Source organism: Electrophorus electricus, chromosome 8 (genome assembly GCF_041902795.1).
Source record: "Electrophorus electricus isolate QZ-2024a chromosome 8, ASM4190279v1, whole genome shotgun sequence".
In the NCBI taxonomy this organism is placed as follows: Eukaryota; Metazoa; Chordata; class Actinopteri; order Gymnotiformes; family Gymnotidae; genus Electrophorus; species Electrophorus electricus.
The window spans coordinates 23,933,786-23,951,753 of NC_137504.1; the positions used below are offsets into that span (position 1 = coordinate 23,933,786).

The 17,968-nt window shown below is 40.4% G+C and overlaps 2 protein-coding genes and 1 long non-coding RNA gene across 10 annotated transcripts; 2 read left to right on the forward strand and 1 right to left on the reverse strand.

Annotated features, from left to right (window-relative positions):
* Positions 1-849: 849 nt before the first annotated feature.
* Positions 850-5,701, forward strand: si:ch211-114c12.5 (E3 ubiquitin-protein ligase TRIM62). 3 transcript variants are annotated; one of them, XM_026998418.3, is made up of 11 exons: positions 850-931; positions 1,311-1,376; positions 1,502-1,629; positions 1,797-1,877; positions 2,698-2,823; positions 3,219-3,326; positions 3,612-3,737; positions 4,485-4,536; positions 4,631-4,657; positions 4,768-4,794; positions 4,936-5,701. In XM_026998418.3, the coding sequence occupies exons 2-11, from the start codon at positions 1,346-1,348 to the stop codon at positions 5,469-5,471; spliced, it is 1,242 nt and encodes a 413-aa protein (XP_026854219.2). In that variant the 5' UTR covers positions 850-931; positions 1,311-1,345; the 3' UTR covers positions 5,472-5,701. The 3 variants fall into 3 exon arrangements, with proteins under 3 accessions (XP_026854219.2, XP_026854220.2, XP_081575570.1); XM_026998419.3 differs by having other exon boundaries at positions 3,615-3,737; XM_081719444.1 differs by lacking the exon at positions 4,631-4,657.
* Positions 5,702-6,107: 406 nt separating this feature from the next.
* Positions 6,108-17,333, reverse strand: tp53 (tumor protein p53). 6 transcript variants are annotated; one of them, XM_026998415.3, is made up of 11 exons: positions 17,121-17,325; positions 11,572-11,691; positions 11,165-11,207; positions 10,844-11,029; positions 8,613-8,799; positions 8,012-8,124; positions 7,462-7,571; positions 7,175-7,314; positions 7,002-7,078; positions 6,816-6,919; positions 6,108-6,656 (listed from the first exon to the last, which is right to left on the reverse strand). In XM_026998415.3, exons 1-11 carry the CDS (start codon positions 17,171-17,173, stop codon positions 6,560-6,562), a joined length of 1,230 nt encoding a protein of 409 aa, XP_026854216.2. In that variant the 5' UTR covers positions 17,174-17,325; the 3' UTR covers positions 6,108-6,559. The 6 variants fall into 6 exon arrangements, with proteins under 6 accessions (XP_026854216.2, XP_026854214.2, XP_026854217.2 ...); XM_026998413.3 differs by having other exon boundaries at positions 7,002-7,314; positions 17,121-17,329; XM_026998416.3 differs by lacking the exon at positions 17,121-17,325 and adding an exon at positions 12,458-12,603 and having other exon boundaries at positions 7,002-7,314.
* On the forward strand, positions 12,750-14,665 carry LOC145659000 (uncharacterized). The gene is made up of 3 exons (XR_014124939.1): positions 12,750-14,240; positions 14,376-14,413; positions 14,513-14,665. It is a non-coding gene; the product is annotated as an uncharacterized LOC145659000 (long non-coding RNA).
* Positions 17,334-17,968: the final 635 nt, after the last annotated feature.

Sequence of the window (17,968 nt, forward strand, 5' to 3'; positions counted from 1 at the left end):
TATATTCTTGCCTGTGGGGAATATACCAGCAGACAACAACACAGGTTCCTTCATCTGAAGGCATTTACAGTGGGCTATGACACATTAACACTTCACTAGTGATGGCTTGAAAAAAGGCTGTCTAGTATTATGCCAGACATGGCATGTATAACAAGAAGAGTTGGATAACTAAGGCATGGATACAATTGTACAGGCTAAAGGACACAATGTAATGGTTTAGATGGCATTCATCTGTAATACACTGGGTCCACTAATACCTGCAGATTGAAAATTTGATGCCAGGGCATATTCAACATCATAGAAAACCATGCTCATCCATTCATGGGCACTATTTACCATCAAGAAGATGGGCACGTTCAACAATGTACTTCTCCCAGTCCATGTGCAAGAATCACCAAGAAGGAGTCAAGGAATATCCAGGAGAAATAATGACCTTGCCTGCGTAGTCCAGTCATTTCGGTCATACGTGATGGGATGACCCCAATGAAACGTCCATCAAGGGGAGCAACCACCTATCAGTCATGGCCAGTTGCATGAACCTCTGATGGCTGTATGGACAGCTGTAATGCTGGAATGTTATAGTGCACTTGTTCAGTCACTGTCACATGTCCTAGTTATTAAGGCCAATGATTTTCCAGTGTGGTACTCAACACAGGTTTCTGTTTTTCTGGTCAAAGAATGTATCTTAAATTCTATTTTAAAAAATTTGGAATTTTCCTTTAAGTTTATGTACATCCCAAATTCAGTTGAATTTAGTAACATAATCCAGTAAAGACAGGACGAGACAGAAAAGGAAGTGTGCAAAGGTCGCTTACGTGTCATAAATCTCGAAGCAAACAAACTGCAGCTGCAAGTGCCACTCTGCCATTCTTCTTCCACATTGCCACACGCTTTATGGGAGCGACAAGATTCTGGCAACAGCTTCTTTTAGGTTTGTGAGTCTTTCTAATCTATTTTATAATGAATGTCTCATTTCAGCAAGTGAGAAATTTGTAACAAATACATTTGTTTTTTTCTACATGATTCATAGAGACAGGTTATTCTGTTTGAATAACAGTATTTTAAAAGTTTTTTGAACTTTAACCTATTTGTGCTAGCTAAGTATACTTTCTGAGTAGACAACTAAGCACTTTTGTAAGTCACTCAATAAGAGAGTCTGCTAAATGCCATAAATGTAAATGCAAATAACCAAACTAATCACCTACTGCTGATCCAATTACTGGACAATCTTCAATGAATACCATTATCATTTATTTGAGATTAGTGTGATGGCATATTTCTTATAAAGTTGTCTGATTTTTCTTTCATAGCTTGTCTACTGAGACTGTGAAACTGGCCAGCCAAGATGAAAAGTATTCTGAAGGAGAAACGACCGAGTGAGTTTAGTCAGAATCTTTCTTTTCATTTGTTGGTTTTGTTTTCCTTTGAATATATTTTTTAGAATTAGAGAAAGTAGCCAGCTACTTGTGTGCATGCACACATGTGCATGTGTGTGTTACAGAACTGCCACAGTCGGAGAGTGCCAGTCAGAGCAACTCTATTGGAGCAGTGCGATGGACTCTGCCCGACCATGAGCTGCAAGCCCACAGCTCTGCACCTACCAACAGCACCAGTACCCAACGGCACACGGTAAATAGAGGGAGAGAGGGAGAGAGAGAGAGAGAGAGAGAGAGAGAGAGAGAGAGAGATGGGCAGTAGGGAGAGGGAGGGGAGAGATAGTGACAGATCCAGGTGGGGGTTAAAAAGATATACAGAAATGGAATCCAACATCAACACATTCCCTCCCCTTTCTCCAGGACCTGAGGGATTTGCGCAGTCTCCAGGAGTGCGTGAATTTCATCTCTCAGTGGAAACAAGAGGTGGAGCAGATCTGTAAGGTAACAGCCATCTCCTACTGCTTCCTTGATTGGTTGATTACAATATTGGAAACCTGATTTTTTTCTTTAGCTGAGGATTTGGGATTTACGATTTATCAAGCACTGTCTGACCCTTAAGCTCAGCTGTCACTCTCCCCAGTTGTTCTGATCAGCTAGTTGATGCTGCTGTTGACAGTGTTGTTGGGGCTGTAGGTTTGTTGGTGATGAGACAGCAGGGTGCAGTTTCAGTAGTGGCATGTAATCGCATAGTTTAGATTAAGGTTAGTTTTCATGCTGGACTTCAGGATGTGCTGTATACTGTAAATTACCTTATTCTGTATGAATAACTGAATAAAAAATAGGATGATAACCTTGATTCTTCTGTTCACCTGTGATCACCTGATCACCTTTTGATAAGATAAGGAAGCTTTTATGAGTGATTACATATCAGTTTTCTAAATGTTGCTGCTAGCAACAATACAAATGCACTTAGTCACTCATACACCCACACACACACACACACACACACAGACACTGAATACAGTTTTATGAGGGCAGTGTGTTCATGTGCGTGTGCGTGCGTGTGTGCTTGGCTGACTCAGTGAAGTTAAGCTGCCTTGAGCTGAAGTTTCCCACAGAGGATTTGATTAAGATCTCAGGACAGCACAGCTACTCAGTTAGCACAGCTATCTGTTCGTCTCTGGACAAAGGTGACGTTGGATTTATAGGCAGACTGGAGAAAAGGAGATTATTTTTGTTTGTGAATGTGTATGTGTGAGTGTAAGAGAGAGAAACAGTGAATGTGTGAGTTCTATTATTTATATATTTGTATGTGTTTTAGCATGGGGGCTCTGTATCTGCATCCAGCAGCAGGAATGACTGTGGTGCAACTGCACAAAGCCGCAGTGCGGAACACCGTCACAGACTCATTCTTCAGTGGGCCAGCGATCTCAAAGCTGTTGATACAGTGGGTATACAGCTCACCTAATGTAATAATGATGATGATGATGATGATGATGATGATGATGATGATGATGATTGTTGTTGTTGTTGTTATAAAATTGTAGTTGCCGTTGTTGATTTATAGAAGTATAAATATATAAATAACAGAAAAAAATCAAAGAATATATTACAAAGAATATAACCATACTACACTGCACATGAAAGGATCTAATTGAAACTCATACATAGGTCATTTACTGTGGGGCAGATATTCTGGGGTAATTATTGTGGGGCTAGTACTGGAGGCAAATGTTTACCAGGTATTAAGGGGTAGAAATGCAACTTGGGGGAGAAAAAGAATCAGCTTGCAGTGTGCATGAGGTTCATCACCCACACTGCATTGCTCTTGCCTTTGTGCAGCTGTTCAGTCAGTGTGAAGGGCAGCAGGAAAGAGGAACATCCCAGGAAGTGAAGGAGACTGAGCAGAGAATCATGGAATGGGCAAAAGAACTCCAGACAGTCTCGGAGGTTGGGTCTGCGCTGAGGGACGGGGGGTGGTTTGAAATGTGCATTTATAACAATAATAAACTTTTTATATTAAAAATAAACCATTTAATAAATAGTAATAAACTATTTATAAACCTTTTATACCTTAGATTTTTATGACCTTAGTAAGGTGTTTTATTTGCACAGTTATATTAATGTGTGTGTGTTCACACGTGTGTATGCATGTGTGTGCGTGGACGCGCGCGCGCGCGTGTGTGTGTGTGTGTGTGTGTGTGTGTGTGTGTGTGTGTGTACATGTGATTGCAGCAGTGCGGCATGATGAGGGGAGAGTTGGCTCAGACTTTCAGGCAGCTGGAGCTTAAGAAGAAGAAGCTGGAAGCCATGCTGCCTTTCCTGGAGTTCATCACATGGTCTCTGCTCAAACACGACCAGGTTTGTGTGTGTGTACGGGTATGTGTGGGTATGTGCATCCCCAGGCCTTGCTGAAACAGGTCACACCGACCTCTGCTTAGATCCAAACTTGAATAAACCCTTAATTTCATCCAATCCAAAATCCAACTGGAGAAACTATAAAGAAACGAACAGCAGGAAGTGGATCGATGGCAATGAACAGGATGTTGAGCGATTCCCTTTTTTAGCTCGTCGCATACGAGCATCCACTGAGAGAGATTTGCAGTTTCATGAGAAGCTCCGCCCTTCCCAGAGCTGATCACATGACGCATGCTAAAGCGCAGTGGGCCGTAAAGGTCGCGAGAAAGACCATGGCTTCAGGCTCGCCACCTGAGCTCTCGTTGTGCAGCTGTCCCACCCCACTCTGAAACAGGATCCTTGGCACAGAAATAAAGGAGATTGCTTTTCAGTATGACTTGCGCAATACACTTGTGATCAAAGCAATAATGATCAAGCCAAAAATGTTTTGTCCTAAAACAGATGAATATCAACCCTGTGTGATTCAGTGGAAGATGGTACATGTAGTACTTAGAGGTGTTAAGAAGTGTAACTGGACCTGTCTTGTAGATCTATATATGTATGTTTGTTTTGTTTACTTAAACTGCTTAAAATGGTAGTGCTCACTGCTTACTTTAACCAGATGTTAACCATACTGCCACACTCCAGATATGTGGTTGTGTTTATGGGTGTGCATTTCTTCCACTCACTCTAGCTATGTATGCTCCACAGGATGTAGTTTCACAGCTTTGGCTCCTCAGTAAACAGCAATCCTGGAGACCAGGTGAGTTCATTCATTCCCCTCTGTATACCGGAACCACACATTTCTTTTGTACTTGAATAATCTTAACCAGTACTATTTTTACCTGTTTGGACAGAAAATTCAAAATACATTCCAAATTCAGGTAAACAAACCCCCCACCCCTTCCCATTTCTATGTATGTTTACGTGTTTCTCATGAGCATTGAATACTATTAACGTTCTGCTTTCTCATACTGGCTGTGTCGTCCACTAGTGTGGAACTGGATCTGCAGTGCTGCGGGTAATTGTTTTTATGGAGATTACAGCTTAATCAAACTGGGTCATCTTTCTGGTGAATTGAGTAATCGCCAACCCAAGGCCTTGTGAGACAGGATTTCCTGTAGACCTGACCTATCTGAATAGCTTGCACTCTCTCTCTTAGCTGAGGTCACATTGGACCCCATGACGAACCACCCATGGCTGCTGCTGTCTGATGACTGTAAGAGGGTTCAGGAGTCCCTGACTGAAATGAAAGTGAAGTTCACCCCCCAGCGCTTTGACACTTGGCCCTGTGTCCTGGCTTGGGAGGGCTTCTCCTCCGGCCGTCGCTACTGGGAGGTGGAGCTTGCCAACAAAGGCTACTGGCGTGTGGGCGTGGCTACAGCCTCATCTAATCGCCAGGGACGCTTCCCTATGAGCCCCTGCGAGGGTTTCTGGGTGCTCTGGAGGAGCACACGGCAGTTCTACGCCTGCACCAAGCCTGAGACCCCACTGCCCCTGGCACTAGTGCCCAGGAAGGTGGGGATCTATCTAGACTATGAGGAGGGGCAGCTGTCTTTCTATAATGTGGAGAAACGCTCACACATCTACACATTCATCGGAAACTTCCGGGAGAAGTTGTATCCCCTCTTTGCACCACTGGATGGACGCACTCTCATAACACTGTATTCATCAAAAACAGCACCAGAGACGCACTGAATCACATCTTCCAATACACCTCTCAGGCCAGCTTGTTTGCACATTTTGTCCTAAAACTTGTCGTTTGCTTCCATAATACAGAAAATTACTTAATTACAAATGTCATTTGGATGGGTTGTTTTTGTCTCTTTTAAAACTGAATAACTAAATGAATTTATGATTGTATGTGTGTATTGCTGGATACACGCTGTGAATAAAGACTGAATAAAGTCTTTTTTGATGAAAAAAAAGTAAACATTTATTGGGCTTTTTATATATTTTTTTAAAAAGAATCCATCTAGAGTTAACTACAGTAATAAACGTACTATATTTGATACAGTATGACAAGCAGAAAAGTGATTACTTAGAAAGAAAAAAAAATACCAAAAAGTACAACAAATTTATCAAGGATACCAGGAAGATTCTAGGTGCCCTGAGAAGAATTACAAAAAGTTTCTTTTTTAATGAAAAACTGCTGAAGTGTGTGTGTGTGTGGGGGGGGTATTTCTCATCTGACCAATCAGATTCATAAACAAGGTCCATTAAAAGGAGGCAGGCAGAATAAAAGCCACTTCAAACTAACATAATGGATTTTCTAGATGCACCTGAGATGTTCTTTTGAATTTGGAATTAACAGTTTTATCTTCTTTGAGTAGATGTGCATTGATAGCTAAGCAGTGTTCCTTTTTTTTAAAAAAAAAAAAAATCTGAAAAAGGAAAAAAAAAAATACTGTGATAAAACACTAACAGAAACTTCTCTATGCAGTAGTTAGAAAAAGAGGTTTTAAAAAATTGTGAAAAGCTCATTGACCTTCCTGCACCTGTCTGTGCACTACCACGGCTCAGGAAACCAGTCCAGCCGCAGGACACAACCAAGTACCCCCTGTTTACGCCAAGTGGAACAACCCTTGACTGAACAAGTAGTGGGAAGTTCAAGGGAGTAGGGGTCAGGGGTCACTTAAAAAAGAACATAAAGAGACTGCTGTGTAGAATTTACACCTCAAACCCTGTACACCCCTCTTCAACCCCTCAAACATTACAAACCAATTTCTTCTCTTTAGACAGGACAAAAAAGGAAGGGGGGGGTTGATTCTCTCTCTCTCTGTGTCTCAGTCTGAGTCGCTCTTCTCCTCTTTCACCATCAGTCTCTTGCCACGTTTGGGCTCTGGAGCAGCGCCATCTTTCTCCTTCCTGCTTCTGGTGAGACTGAAATACACAAAGGAAGAGCGAGACAATGAAGAGACCCGCACCAGAAACTAAGAGCACAATAAAATGACAACAGCTGCTTGGAAGCACAGCATCACCATGTAAGAAAGGAAAGTTGTGTGTGTGTGTGTGTGTGTGTGTGTGCACGCTCAGACTCACAGCTTCTGGCGGTACTTCTCCACATCAGCAGGGGGCACCATGTCATTGAGCTCAAGTCCATCATTGATCTTCTTAAGCATCTCATAACGCTCCTTACCCCGCACCTGCAGAGAGAATGAGTCAAGTTCTCCAAAAACCAAATCACTTCATGGCTTAAGATGAGTGTGTGTGCACGTGTGTGTTTACCTGCAGGGTGTAGAGCTCCTCGTTACTGGTGCTGCTGGTCTTGGCTTTCTTACTAGCTTCGGGGTGGGGGGGCATGTCTGCGCAGCCAATATGTACAGGATTACCAGATGTGCTTAAGGACAGCCGGACACATGCTTCCTCAGACAGGGAGACACACACATGCAGAGACTCACTGCGCTTGGCGGGGCCAGGGGTTTTGCTGGCAGGTCTGGCCTCCTGTTGCTTCTTGAAGTTGCTCTCCTCAATCTTCCTGTCCCTCCCAGGACATGCACACACTCGCACCTCAAACGAGCGACGGCCCAGCAACTGACCACTGCCCCCGGCAACACAGCAGAGCAGTGGCTTCAGAATGTGCACACACATGCCTGGAACCTCTCACACAAACGTGCTTGGGAAGCAGCTTTCATGTACACACTCATCTTTACCCTCACACAAGCATGCACGCACACACACTACTCACTCCTGTGTCTCCAGGGTGATGATGGTAAGAATGGGTCTGCGATTCATGCCTCCCATACAGCTGCTGTTACACATGTAATTATACAGCACGGTGGTGCACTCTGAACCCACCTACAGATACAGATACAGACACAGACACGTGCGCTCACACACAGTCTTTTTACTATTCTTGTAGGTGCATTCCATAGACATAATGATTACAGCAGCTAATTAATGCTACACTTGCACCTAACCAACCTTTACCTCAGTAACCAAAAGTAAATTGTTTGGCTCCATCAGATGAAAAGACAATTTTTTGTAAAGAAGTATTTGTATCCAGACAAGGTCATAAAATGTGTGGACATTTGGTGGAGACATATACACATGTACACACAGTTCAACAATAGCAAAAAATAAAGAAAGATCAAAACAATAAAAAAATAATAAAATAAAATACAAAATGCTAACATTTTAACTTCAAATTTCTTCATTCCATTCTGGAGATGAGAGAATAACTATTTTTCTGCAACTTCTAACCCGTTTAAAAGTGTACAGGGTCATTAGCAACAGACCTGTGGAGGTTCGTAGGGCACAAGGACACTGTGTCTAAGGGTGTTGTCGTCTTCCTGATAGATGGCACGGGAATTCCCTTCCACACGCAGCAGATGGCCAGGAGGGGCCAGTCCTTAAACAGACACACACACGCACAGCCCCAACAAAACACTAAAACAAAAACACACACTTGGACTTGCTATTCTGACCTCTAAAATGAATGTTTTCCGACAGTCTTCACTTATGATCGCCCCCCTACCCAAGGGGCCTTCTATTTTAAAACTTTGGTACTAAATATGGTGCTTTTGAGAGGCCTGTAATGATTTCGTTTACAAAAGTGAAGTTTAGGATTAGAATACAGTTTAGTATTACACAATGTGTAAGAATCACTGTAGTCTTAGTGAATAATGATAATAGGGAAAGTATTTTGGTATATGAAAAAAATCTAAACCAGAGGTATTATGCCAGTGCATTTACATTTACAGCATTTGGTAGATGCTCTTATCTGGCACGACTTACAAATGTAATAAAGACAATAATAAAATAAAAGCCTGCTAATTGGCAGTATCCACCCAATGACTGCATGTACTTTGGGTGGAGGCAGAGCGAGCAAGCGTGTACCGTTGTTGGTCTCCTGTGTCTTCTCGTGGTGGGGACAGCGACGCACCACCTCAGCTACATGTTCTGATTTCTTATAAACGGCTGTGGCTCTCAGCACTGCCCCTAGTGGTGGCAGTGAATTCACCTCCATCTGCACAGGACATGTTTTGGCCAACTGGCAAAAGAGCTTATTGAGATCAGGAGAGTACTGCACAGGAGAGAAAAAGATAGAAATAGAGAGATATAATTAGTTCCAAGAAAGAAAAGTAAGAAGAGTCAAAGTTACATTTATTTATATAGCACTTTTTACAACAGCCTACGTTTTACAAGAGCGTTACATATGTCCAAGTCTAAGGCCCCAAGAAAGATATTCTGGGATGAACATGGTGGGGAAGCCATGTTCTGACCAGACTTTCCATCCAAACCAACGCTGAGATCAGTGCACTCTCAGAGTAGTGACTCTACACAGAGCACACTGCCTATTTAAAAAAAAACAAAAAAACAAGTAGTTTAAATATTTTTTAGATATGGTTCCATCACTTGGAAAACTAAAGTCTGATGCAGTCATAAGCCTGAGTCAGTTTCTCATGTAGAAGCACCAAAATTCACATAAGCTCTCACACACGCACACAAACATACCCAAAGTAGTCACAGGACAGACAACTCCATTCACTGTAGGGTAGGTTTTAAAATCTAACTTGACTCTTACCCTACTGATTAAATGCAGTTCTGCTCATCCTCTCCCTTTCATGCGTGCACACGAGAACACAAGCACACGCACTACACATACACCTCACCTCTTCGTTTTTCTCAAAAAAATACGATGACTGAATTTCTTCACCAATTTAAATTCCTTAGAAGATTGTTCTAGTGGCAGGAAGCACTGGTTTGGGATGCTGCACGCTGACCTGCAGACTGCACTTTACTGTGGTTTTTCTCTCTCATACACACACACCCCTCCCACACGACTCAGCAGGCATGTTCAGACATGTCTCCAGTCCAGCCAGCTAGTCTTACAGTCAGATTATCAAAAGATCAACAAATCCTACAAAAATGCAGATAAACATACACCCCAAAAAAAGCAAGTATGTTAGACATTCTTAACAGAAACAGAAATGTATAAGCAGCTCAAATGGCAAGTACAGTACATATTTAGATTAATAATTCAAATAATACATTTCTAATATAGAGAGATTCAGATTATAACATTTAAGTAATGTAAATTTGAAAGGAAGTGTATTCTAGATGTTATATAATGAATAAGATTTCTTAACCAATTTGAATAATGAACAAAATTATATGTCTCAATATAAAGTCTGGTGACCATACAGGTCATGTGTGTAAATTACTGAAACAAAAGCATGTCAGACCAATATGGTTTTCAGTGCCTCCTTCATGTACACATACCTATGACTCATTTCTCACCAAGTGATTAGCCCTGGGCCAATAGCTATAGCATATGCCACAGGGCTAAGGACAGTAGATGGCAGATAAGTACTGACATGATTTTATCATCTGACACTTAAAATAAAGAGCAAACAAAACCGTCGCTGTGGGGTTGGCTTCTGGGAGGAGCAACGGGTTAACCCTGTCACTGCTGAAGAAGCTTCCAGCCTGCTATCTGGAACATGCCTGTTCATGTCTTCACCCAACGGTGCACAGCATTGACAACACCAAAAAAAATACACCATCAAAAATCAACCAAGTATAAGGAGGAATGGGCAGCTCAGCCACACAGTTTGGGTCCTGTTTGCTTTTGGTCTCAAAATGAACAACCAACTGAGAAGAAAGGAGAATGAATTGAGAGTGACTGGAGAATGAATGGAGAATGAAAGTGGAGCTCAATGGTTTCCAGGCAACACAACTTCATTGCTCACCAGAGACTACAGGTATGATGACATTCAAGTGTGTGTGTGTGTATGTGAGTGATATATAAATTTTGTGGGAGCAGGTTTTTGATTAATTTCTACTGATACTGTCACAAAATTAAGCATGCCTATGCTACATCATCATTTTCCAAATTATTGCAATCGCAGATACTAAAACAACCTTTAGTATGATAATATTCAATATGATGTACTAGTTTAGCAAGAAAGAAAGAATGAATGAAAAAATAAATGAATAAAACTAAGCAAGAAATGCACATATTATATCCATTCTCATTTCATGTGTCATTAGCCCACCTGCTCCAGAGTAAACACAAGAACTGCATTCTTCCAAGGTGAGCGCGTGTGTGCATGCAACAAGCTCACCGTGCAGGTGACTGACTTGGCTGTACTGGACTGCTGGAAGCGCAGGGTGAAGTCGTAGGCACCCGGGTAGTCGGTGGTAACTGGAACAGTGGAGGCGGGAGGGGAGGTGGAGGGCTGAGGGGGCTCCATTTGCACCTCACTGAACAGTGGCTGCTCCAGCATGTCATGCAGGTCCTCCAGAGTGAACTGCACAAGACACCCACCCAAGCTCGGTCTACCCATTCCTTTATCACATCGAATCAGGACTTATGGCTAAAGTCGCACGTGAATGTGAACGAGAGGGAGAGGAGAGAGAAAGAGATGAACTTGACCAGCGCTTACCTCGTTATCATTTCCCCATGAACTATCGTCAGGTTTTGGCACCCTGTGCACACAAGGCCATGGAAGCAGACATGGAGGAGAACAGACATTATGACAGATGAAGCACAGTAAGACCAACTGGACATCTCAACAAAAGTTGCGTTAAAATAGCAAAAGTACTTTGCAGCATTTTGAAAAGGTGTCAATGTCAAATTTTAAAAACCCACTCATTTTCTCTTAACACAAACGGGATTACAGTAAAACCACCTTGTAATCTCGTAATGTATTTCACTGATATAATGAATGAAAAATGGAAATCGTGCAAAAACCATAATGAAACCAACTCCCGAATATAATATGTATGTCGTGTGTCAGACTCTACTGGCCCAGTCGAATATGAGTGCTGACTGTAAATGGCGGCATCTTACATCAGATTCTGTGACCAAAGATCTGCGAATTCTTGACTTTCCGTGGGCTCCTCCATCAAGCCCTCTTTTTCTGTCTCCAACTCGTTCGTACAAGAAAGAGGGTAGAGAAGCTCAAGAAAGCTGAAGAAGAAACGAAAGGGGAAAATAAGATCTCTCTCCTAAGAGATAAAAATGTTAAACTACCTAGTGGTGAAAGTGATTATTGGAGAAAAGAACTGTATACTGTCAAAACAATTTCACACCGGCAAGCTAATATTAATTATTAGAAGGCGATGTTTAGCTGATAGGAAGTTAATTAACTACATAGTTATACGCGCAAAGGTACTAGATTACATATGCTAGAATCGTTTGTTTTAGTTGTGAAGCTAGGCTAACCGCTTGCTACATTTGATTGGAATAAAAAATGAGTTTGCGTCCGATATAAACTCAAACAACTTTTCATTGACAAAGACAAATTAATCTGGTGCCGGACACTAGCAGAAAGGAAGTAACTACTATTAATGTTAGCTGGTTAGGTAACGTAGATAATGACTTCATGACAAACTTGCTAATAGATTGGCTAACTAGGTTAACTAGTAAACGACAACGTTGATTTTATTCAAACACAACGAACAACTCAGCTCACCAAATTCTAGGATAACTAACAAGCAAGCCAGTTATTTTCACCAGCAATATCACGCTAACAAATGACGACTAGTCATAGCTAGAAAACGCTGCGAAGTGTACAGCGTACCAACAGCATCTGACGTTACACCAACGTTGGCATACAGGCCCCGCTCTGTGTCGAAACCCAAGTTAATTCATTGTCATTTACATATGCGCTTCATCTAAGTCCGTTCAAACTAGCGCTAAGGTATCTGACATGGTGTGAAAGTCGCCGAAATACCTCCTCCTCCTCCCGATTACAGTCTTTCACGGCGACTCCCGGATTGTGCTGAGTTGCCTGAATCAAAACCCAAAACAAATTATTTACTTCCACCACCGAAAACTCCACGCGCTTTTGGGATTCCCCGAAAGGTGGAGTCATGCGGTCACGTGACAACAGCACGTCCAACCCGGGACCGACTACTTGATCCAGAAGATATTCTAGTCTAAAAACCATCCTCAAATTGGTGCGAAATATAGGTTTTATTTCGCCATACCGTGCTTACTTTAAGATTAACCGTCAAATAGTGAATTATATTTGCTTTTTGCACAAAACGCATTAATACGAGGTTAAACGCATTAATAAGTTACTAAACCCGTGTTAAATTGATTATCCTAAATTTAGTCTTTCGCTACCTGCTGGTTGTTATAGACTATTTAACAACAGCAAACGTACGAGGCTGTACTCGATGTTAAATTGGATTATTTTGATGCCGCATTAGAATCCACTATATTTTATAATCTGTCCGTGATTTATTCGTTTTTTCTTCGTCATCGCTCACAGTAAACAGGCAGGAGGGGAGTAGACAGGCAAGAGGTAGCTAACGGAAAGAGAAGACCGCAACAAACCTGCTACTGTACGCGCCACTGAATTATAAATTAGGAAATGTATCCATGGGCGCAGAGCTGGCCGACATGCCCACTGTTCGCAATGCGAAATTGGTGCACTACGCTCATTCAAAATAACAATACATCAACCCTTTCTAATATACCACAAGCTAAACACACAAATTAAACACGGACATGTGTGAGGATGAAGGCTATCAGGATGTATGCTGGCCGCGTGATCTGGACACATCTTAGTAGGCCCTATCTATATTTTATTATACTCGGCCCTATATTCACGTTTGACATAACTAGATTAACGTTCTGGTGTTTGTCCAAAATGCAACTATTTCACCCCTGATCTATATGTGAAACCGTAGAACAGTCAAATTACTCCCCGCATTTCTTCCACAACTTAAAACCGGGCCTTTTCAATTTCGTATATCACTACCTCATTCCATTCAGATTGAAAGCGACGTGATGAATAGGCTACCCTACGAAATCGACCAGGTTAACGGCGTAATATTGTGGGTCATGACGTGTTGAAAGATACTGCTAATTAGAAACGTCAAAAGTTGAGAGCAGCCGTATTTCTACTGGAGGCCTATATATGTTAAGGTTATAAAACATGGAAGAGCGTTGATCTTTAAAATTGTTTGCTTTTATCACACAACCCGGTTTGATATTGAACCTTCCGTGTGTTGCACTTATTCGGTTATTGTACCAAATAAAGGTTGCCCCCAATCTAGTTTTCAACCGGACAGTCCAGTATTCAGATTGTATATCGGGATGTCCGGTCCGGATTTTCATTTTTCTGTGTTTTGTTGTTTTTACAGTTTTATGCGTTGCGCTCAAAAAGTGGGGGATTGAACTGTCAACACAGTCCCATTGGTCAGTTGATTTGGCTTGCCACACTTCCCCCACCCACTGGCAATTTTAGGCCAATCAAAGGTCCGCAGACAAAGTCAAATTCAAAGTACAAGTGGAAGACACGTTAGTGGCGAGTCTAACGGAATAGGCGTGTCCGGTTTTGGTTTGTTGGAAAGGTGGCAATCTATTCTCAAATGACCATAAATTCAACAGGATTCTGTTCAGTGTTGCGACAGATGCACGTCAGTCAAAAATCAGGATGAGGACGAAAATATCTCAGCCTTTTCTTTTGGTTATTGCTTTGATTAGTATTAAACCATTATATGCAGGTAATTAACACATTCATTTTTTAACATTTGCTGCGACATAGTCCTGGAAAAATAAGTTGTAAATTTTATTGCATCACAAATGTACTGATCTCATAAAATATGTATATGAATATAGGATTTCTTTCGGCTCTATAGGCTTAGACAGCATATAAAAGGGACATCCATATATTAAGGTAATATGAGTTGTTATTCAAAAGTACAGAAGTTCAGTTTCTTTCAAAATAACTATAAATTCACTTTTTCCCTTAATATGTTCTAACAATGCGGTTCAGGAACCCATGGAAGCAGAAGGCACACCGTACAGCAAGGTCATAAACTCTACATGTCGAATGCCAGACACCTTCCAAAACTAAAAACTGTCTTTATCAGCACGTTCGTAAAGCGCACTGTTAAGCTCCAAAAATAAATAAAAGTTAAAATGTGTGTGTGTGTGTGTGTGTATATATATATATATATATATATATATATATATATATATATATATATATATATATATAATATATATATATATATATATATATAATATGAGAGAGAGAGAGAGAGAGAGAGAGAGAGAGAGAGAGAGAGAGAGAGAGAGAGAGAGAGAGCCCAGTTATATATTTGTGCAGGGGAGGCCAGTAAAATACAAAGTGTAAAATGTAAATGTACAGGGAATCATGTAGCACCAGCTGTTAAGATTTTTAAATGTTACAATGGGATCAAAGTTTAAGAAAAGCTAAGTATTTGACATTGTATTTGTGAAATATTTTCCACAATACTTCTCTGCCATCGTGCAATGCCTGATTGTACCATGTGCCCCATTCTAGTGTTATCATATGTCCTAGAGACATTTGGAGTTTATTATTTTCATAAGTATATTTTATATTATTATATTTACATGAGTTGTTCCTTTATGAGGTATAGAGTCATGATGAATGCCAAATTGTGTAGTCTTTCACCAATAAACTATAAGTGACTATCTGTATAGTCTCACGTTAGTATTTTAACACACTTCATATTTTCTCCTTGTGCTTTAAGTAATTTATGAAAAAATAAAGAGCTATCATGAAAGCTTTTACAAGACAACAAAGGGCAAACCACACCCTGTTATTTGCCCTTCACTTTCTTCTTGATTTGTCTTAAACTGATAATTAAGATGGCTTCCCTCTGCAAGACTATGTGCTTTGCTCGAGTGTTTATTCTGTAGTAGCAAGCCCTCATGTTTGATATGTTAACTGAAATTTCAACAGTAAATACTTAATTTCCATATTTCAGTATTATGTATTTTGCCCACAATTGGTGTTAGGCATGTTCTTTCAATTTAAAAAAAAAAAAGCATCTCATACCACATTATGACATAACCTGAAATCACTAAAACCTTGATGAAATTTACAAGAAAATGCCTGATTATATTCACAACAAATATCTAGATCTGAGTAAATGTTAAATTATCTAATTAAGATCCACCCCACCCCACCCCCAAAAAAAAACATTTGTGGGGTTTTTTATTCTAAAATATGATCAGAAAAATACACACCTGTGCTAGCTGTGTGTTTAGAATTTTATCAAGAAGTCAAATACATCTGAAAACTGGCTTTAGGGCCAGGGCTGAGGATGTTTAAGGCACTACTGAACCTTTCAAATTATTGTATCGTTTTGTATTTTCACTAAATATGTTTATATGCATGTAAAATTTCACAACTGCAAACGTGTTACTGGTTTTAATTCATTTCAACATTGTTCTATAAGAATACAATTATCATTATATGTAAGATGCAAATATTAACCCCATAAAGCATTAATATCTAGAATGTTCCTCCTATTTTTTCTATAGTAAGATAAACATAGGAGAAACTCCATTTCATGTATATTTCCTTATTAGATCTTTTTGTCCCATAATCCAGCCTAACGAGAATTAAATTGGACAAAAGAGTGGATTTTACAACGTAAAATGCCGCGAAGATACACAAATGTTAGAAAAGTAACAAAAAAATGTTATACCCTCTGATCAAAAGCACAAAATGATGGATTTCTGTCTCCAAGCTAAAACCTCTTAAAATGGCTGACTACATGAGAAAGAACAGCATGAACAAAACCTTTCTTCCGGGAACCGATGGAAAATAGTTATTTAACTTATCAGTTGGGTTTATAATAAATCAGCATGATCATTTTTGTTATAAAAATAACTTTATGCTTCATACTGCCATGTCTTTCCCTTGCATATCCTGAAAAGCACATGTCAGAGCATGTAGCAGCTTACCAACAGTACACGCAAGTTATATATTGCGACGACAATAAACCTTTACTGAAATTAGTGAAAAATAATGTGAACATATCCTCGGTTTTATGAAATAACTTCACTGAAATGATCTGCAAATAGCAACAGCTTTAAGTCACCTACCTGTTATCATAACCCAAACTTTCTTCACCTTCAAGTGCATCAAACACATCAAAAACACAATTTAAAGTCGCAGGAAACCCAGTTTCCATCTTCGAAAATTAGGAATTTATCACTTTTATGCGATAATTGCCACTTTGGATGAGTTTGAAGCAGGTAATGGCAGAGGCATACATTTTACTCGAAATTTATCAAATAAGACGCTAAAACGTCACAAAATGGGCGCGATAGATGACCAATAAGATTTCGTGCACGTTTCGGATACATTGTACCACCGTATACCTTGCAATAAACCCGGGAATACGTTTCGTGGTACTATACATCTGTAGAAAGGCTCAAACACTTGTAGAAATAAGTGTCTTAAAGGAAGACAGCACTTAAGCTGAGGTGTTCTGACACCATTAATAACAATAAATTAGTACCAAGACCAAAAATAATATACAGAATGAAAATATTGCATACGAAATTGAGGTTGATGGCCCAAAACACGAACAAAAACAAACCTTTTCCGCACAGAGATATGGTCTTCCCCAAGATGATGTACTCGTCCATTCATTTATAGTCACAGCTGTACTTTCATTTTGAGACCTCCTGTTCCAAATGAATACAACCAAGCGAAATAAACTCTTCGTTGAATCCTCTAGGAATTCTTATTTTTAGTTAACTGTCTTTTATTTTTGTTTCTGGAAAAGACGCATCTTCTGAATCACCATAAGGCAGGTTTTTCCTCCCCCCCTCCCCTCTCTCCCTCTCTCCCTCTCTCTCTCTCTCTCTCTCTCTCTCTCTGCTGGCTGAGACTGCATATTCAACTTCCGCCTTGCTGTATTTAAAATGGCTGCCTTCAATGAAAAACCTCTGTCACTTCTCCAAATTGATTTTTATTTTTTGTTTTTATTCTATATGACAACAGCAGAACAGCTGTGCCTTTGCACCTTTTCTGACCGTCATATCACACTTTCATGTTCTTAACATCACCAGACCTTCCCGCCTGCACCGTCACGTGTCCTTTCATCTGTCCTTATTTGACTAACTGCTCAGAATGACACCACGCACGCGCACTGGCACACAAACACAGACTCACATCAACAAACTGCCTGTGAGCAGCTGACTCAGAGCAAAACACTAGACATGAAAGGTGGAAAAGTGCATATCTGCAGTGGTGGTGTTCTATTTTGAGACAGCACCAAAAATGAAATTTGTCGATATGAAACACAAATACAGACTGTTATGTGACTAATACAGAGGATGTGGTATTTCTTGTTTCTTTTTTGATCAGCAAATCCAGCGCATTTCAGTTAAGGGGGCGGGAGGAAAGGAGAAAGGGAAAAGGGAGAGACAGCAGGACTAAAAT

Excerpts from the sequence above, each read along its gene's own strand:
- si:ch211-114c12.5 (XM_026998418.3), top strand. The coding sequence starts at position 1,346 with ATGAAAAGTATTCTGAAGGAGAAACGACCGA. Across the intron at positions 1,878-2,697 it reads AGGTGGAGCAGATCTGTAAG|CATGGGGGCTCTGTATCTGC; the intron begins GTAACAGCCATC and ends TATGTGTTTTAG. Across the intron at positions 3,327-3,611 it reads AACTCCAGACAGTCTCGGAG|CAGTGCGGCATGATGAGGGG; the intron begins GTTGGGTCTGCG and ends ATGTGATTGCAG.
- tp53 (XM_026998413.3), bottom strand. The coding sequence starts at position 17,173 with ATGAATGGACGAGTACATCATCTTGGGGAAGACCATATCTCTGTGCGG. Across the intron at positions 8,125-8,612 it reads GACACAGGAGACCAACAACG|GACTGGCCCCTCCTGGCCAT; the intron begins GTACACGCTTGC and ends TGTCTGTTTAAG. Across the intron at positions 7,315-7,461 it reads ATCACCCTGGAGACACAGGA|TGGTCAGTTGCTGGGCCGTC; the intron begins GTGAGTAGTGTG and ends TGCCGGGGGCAG.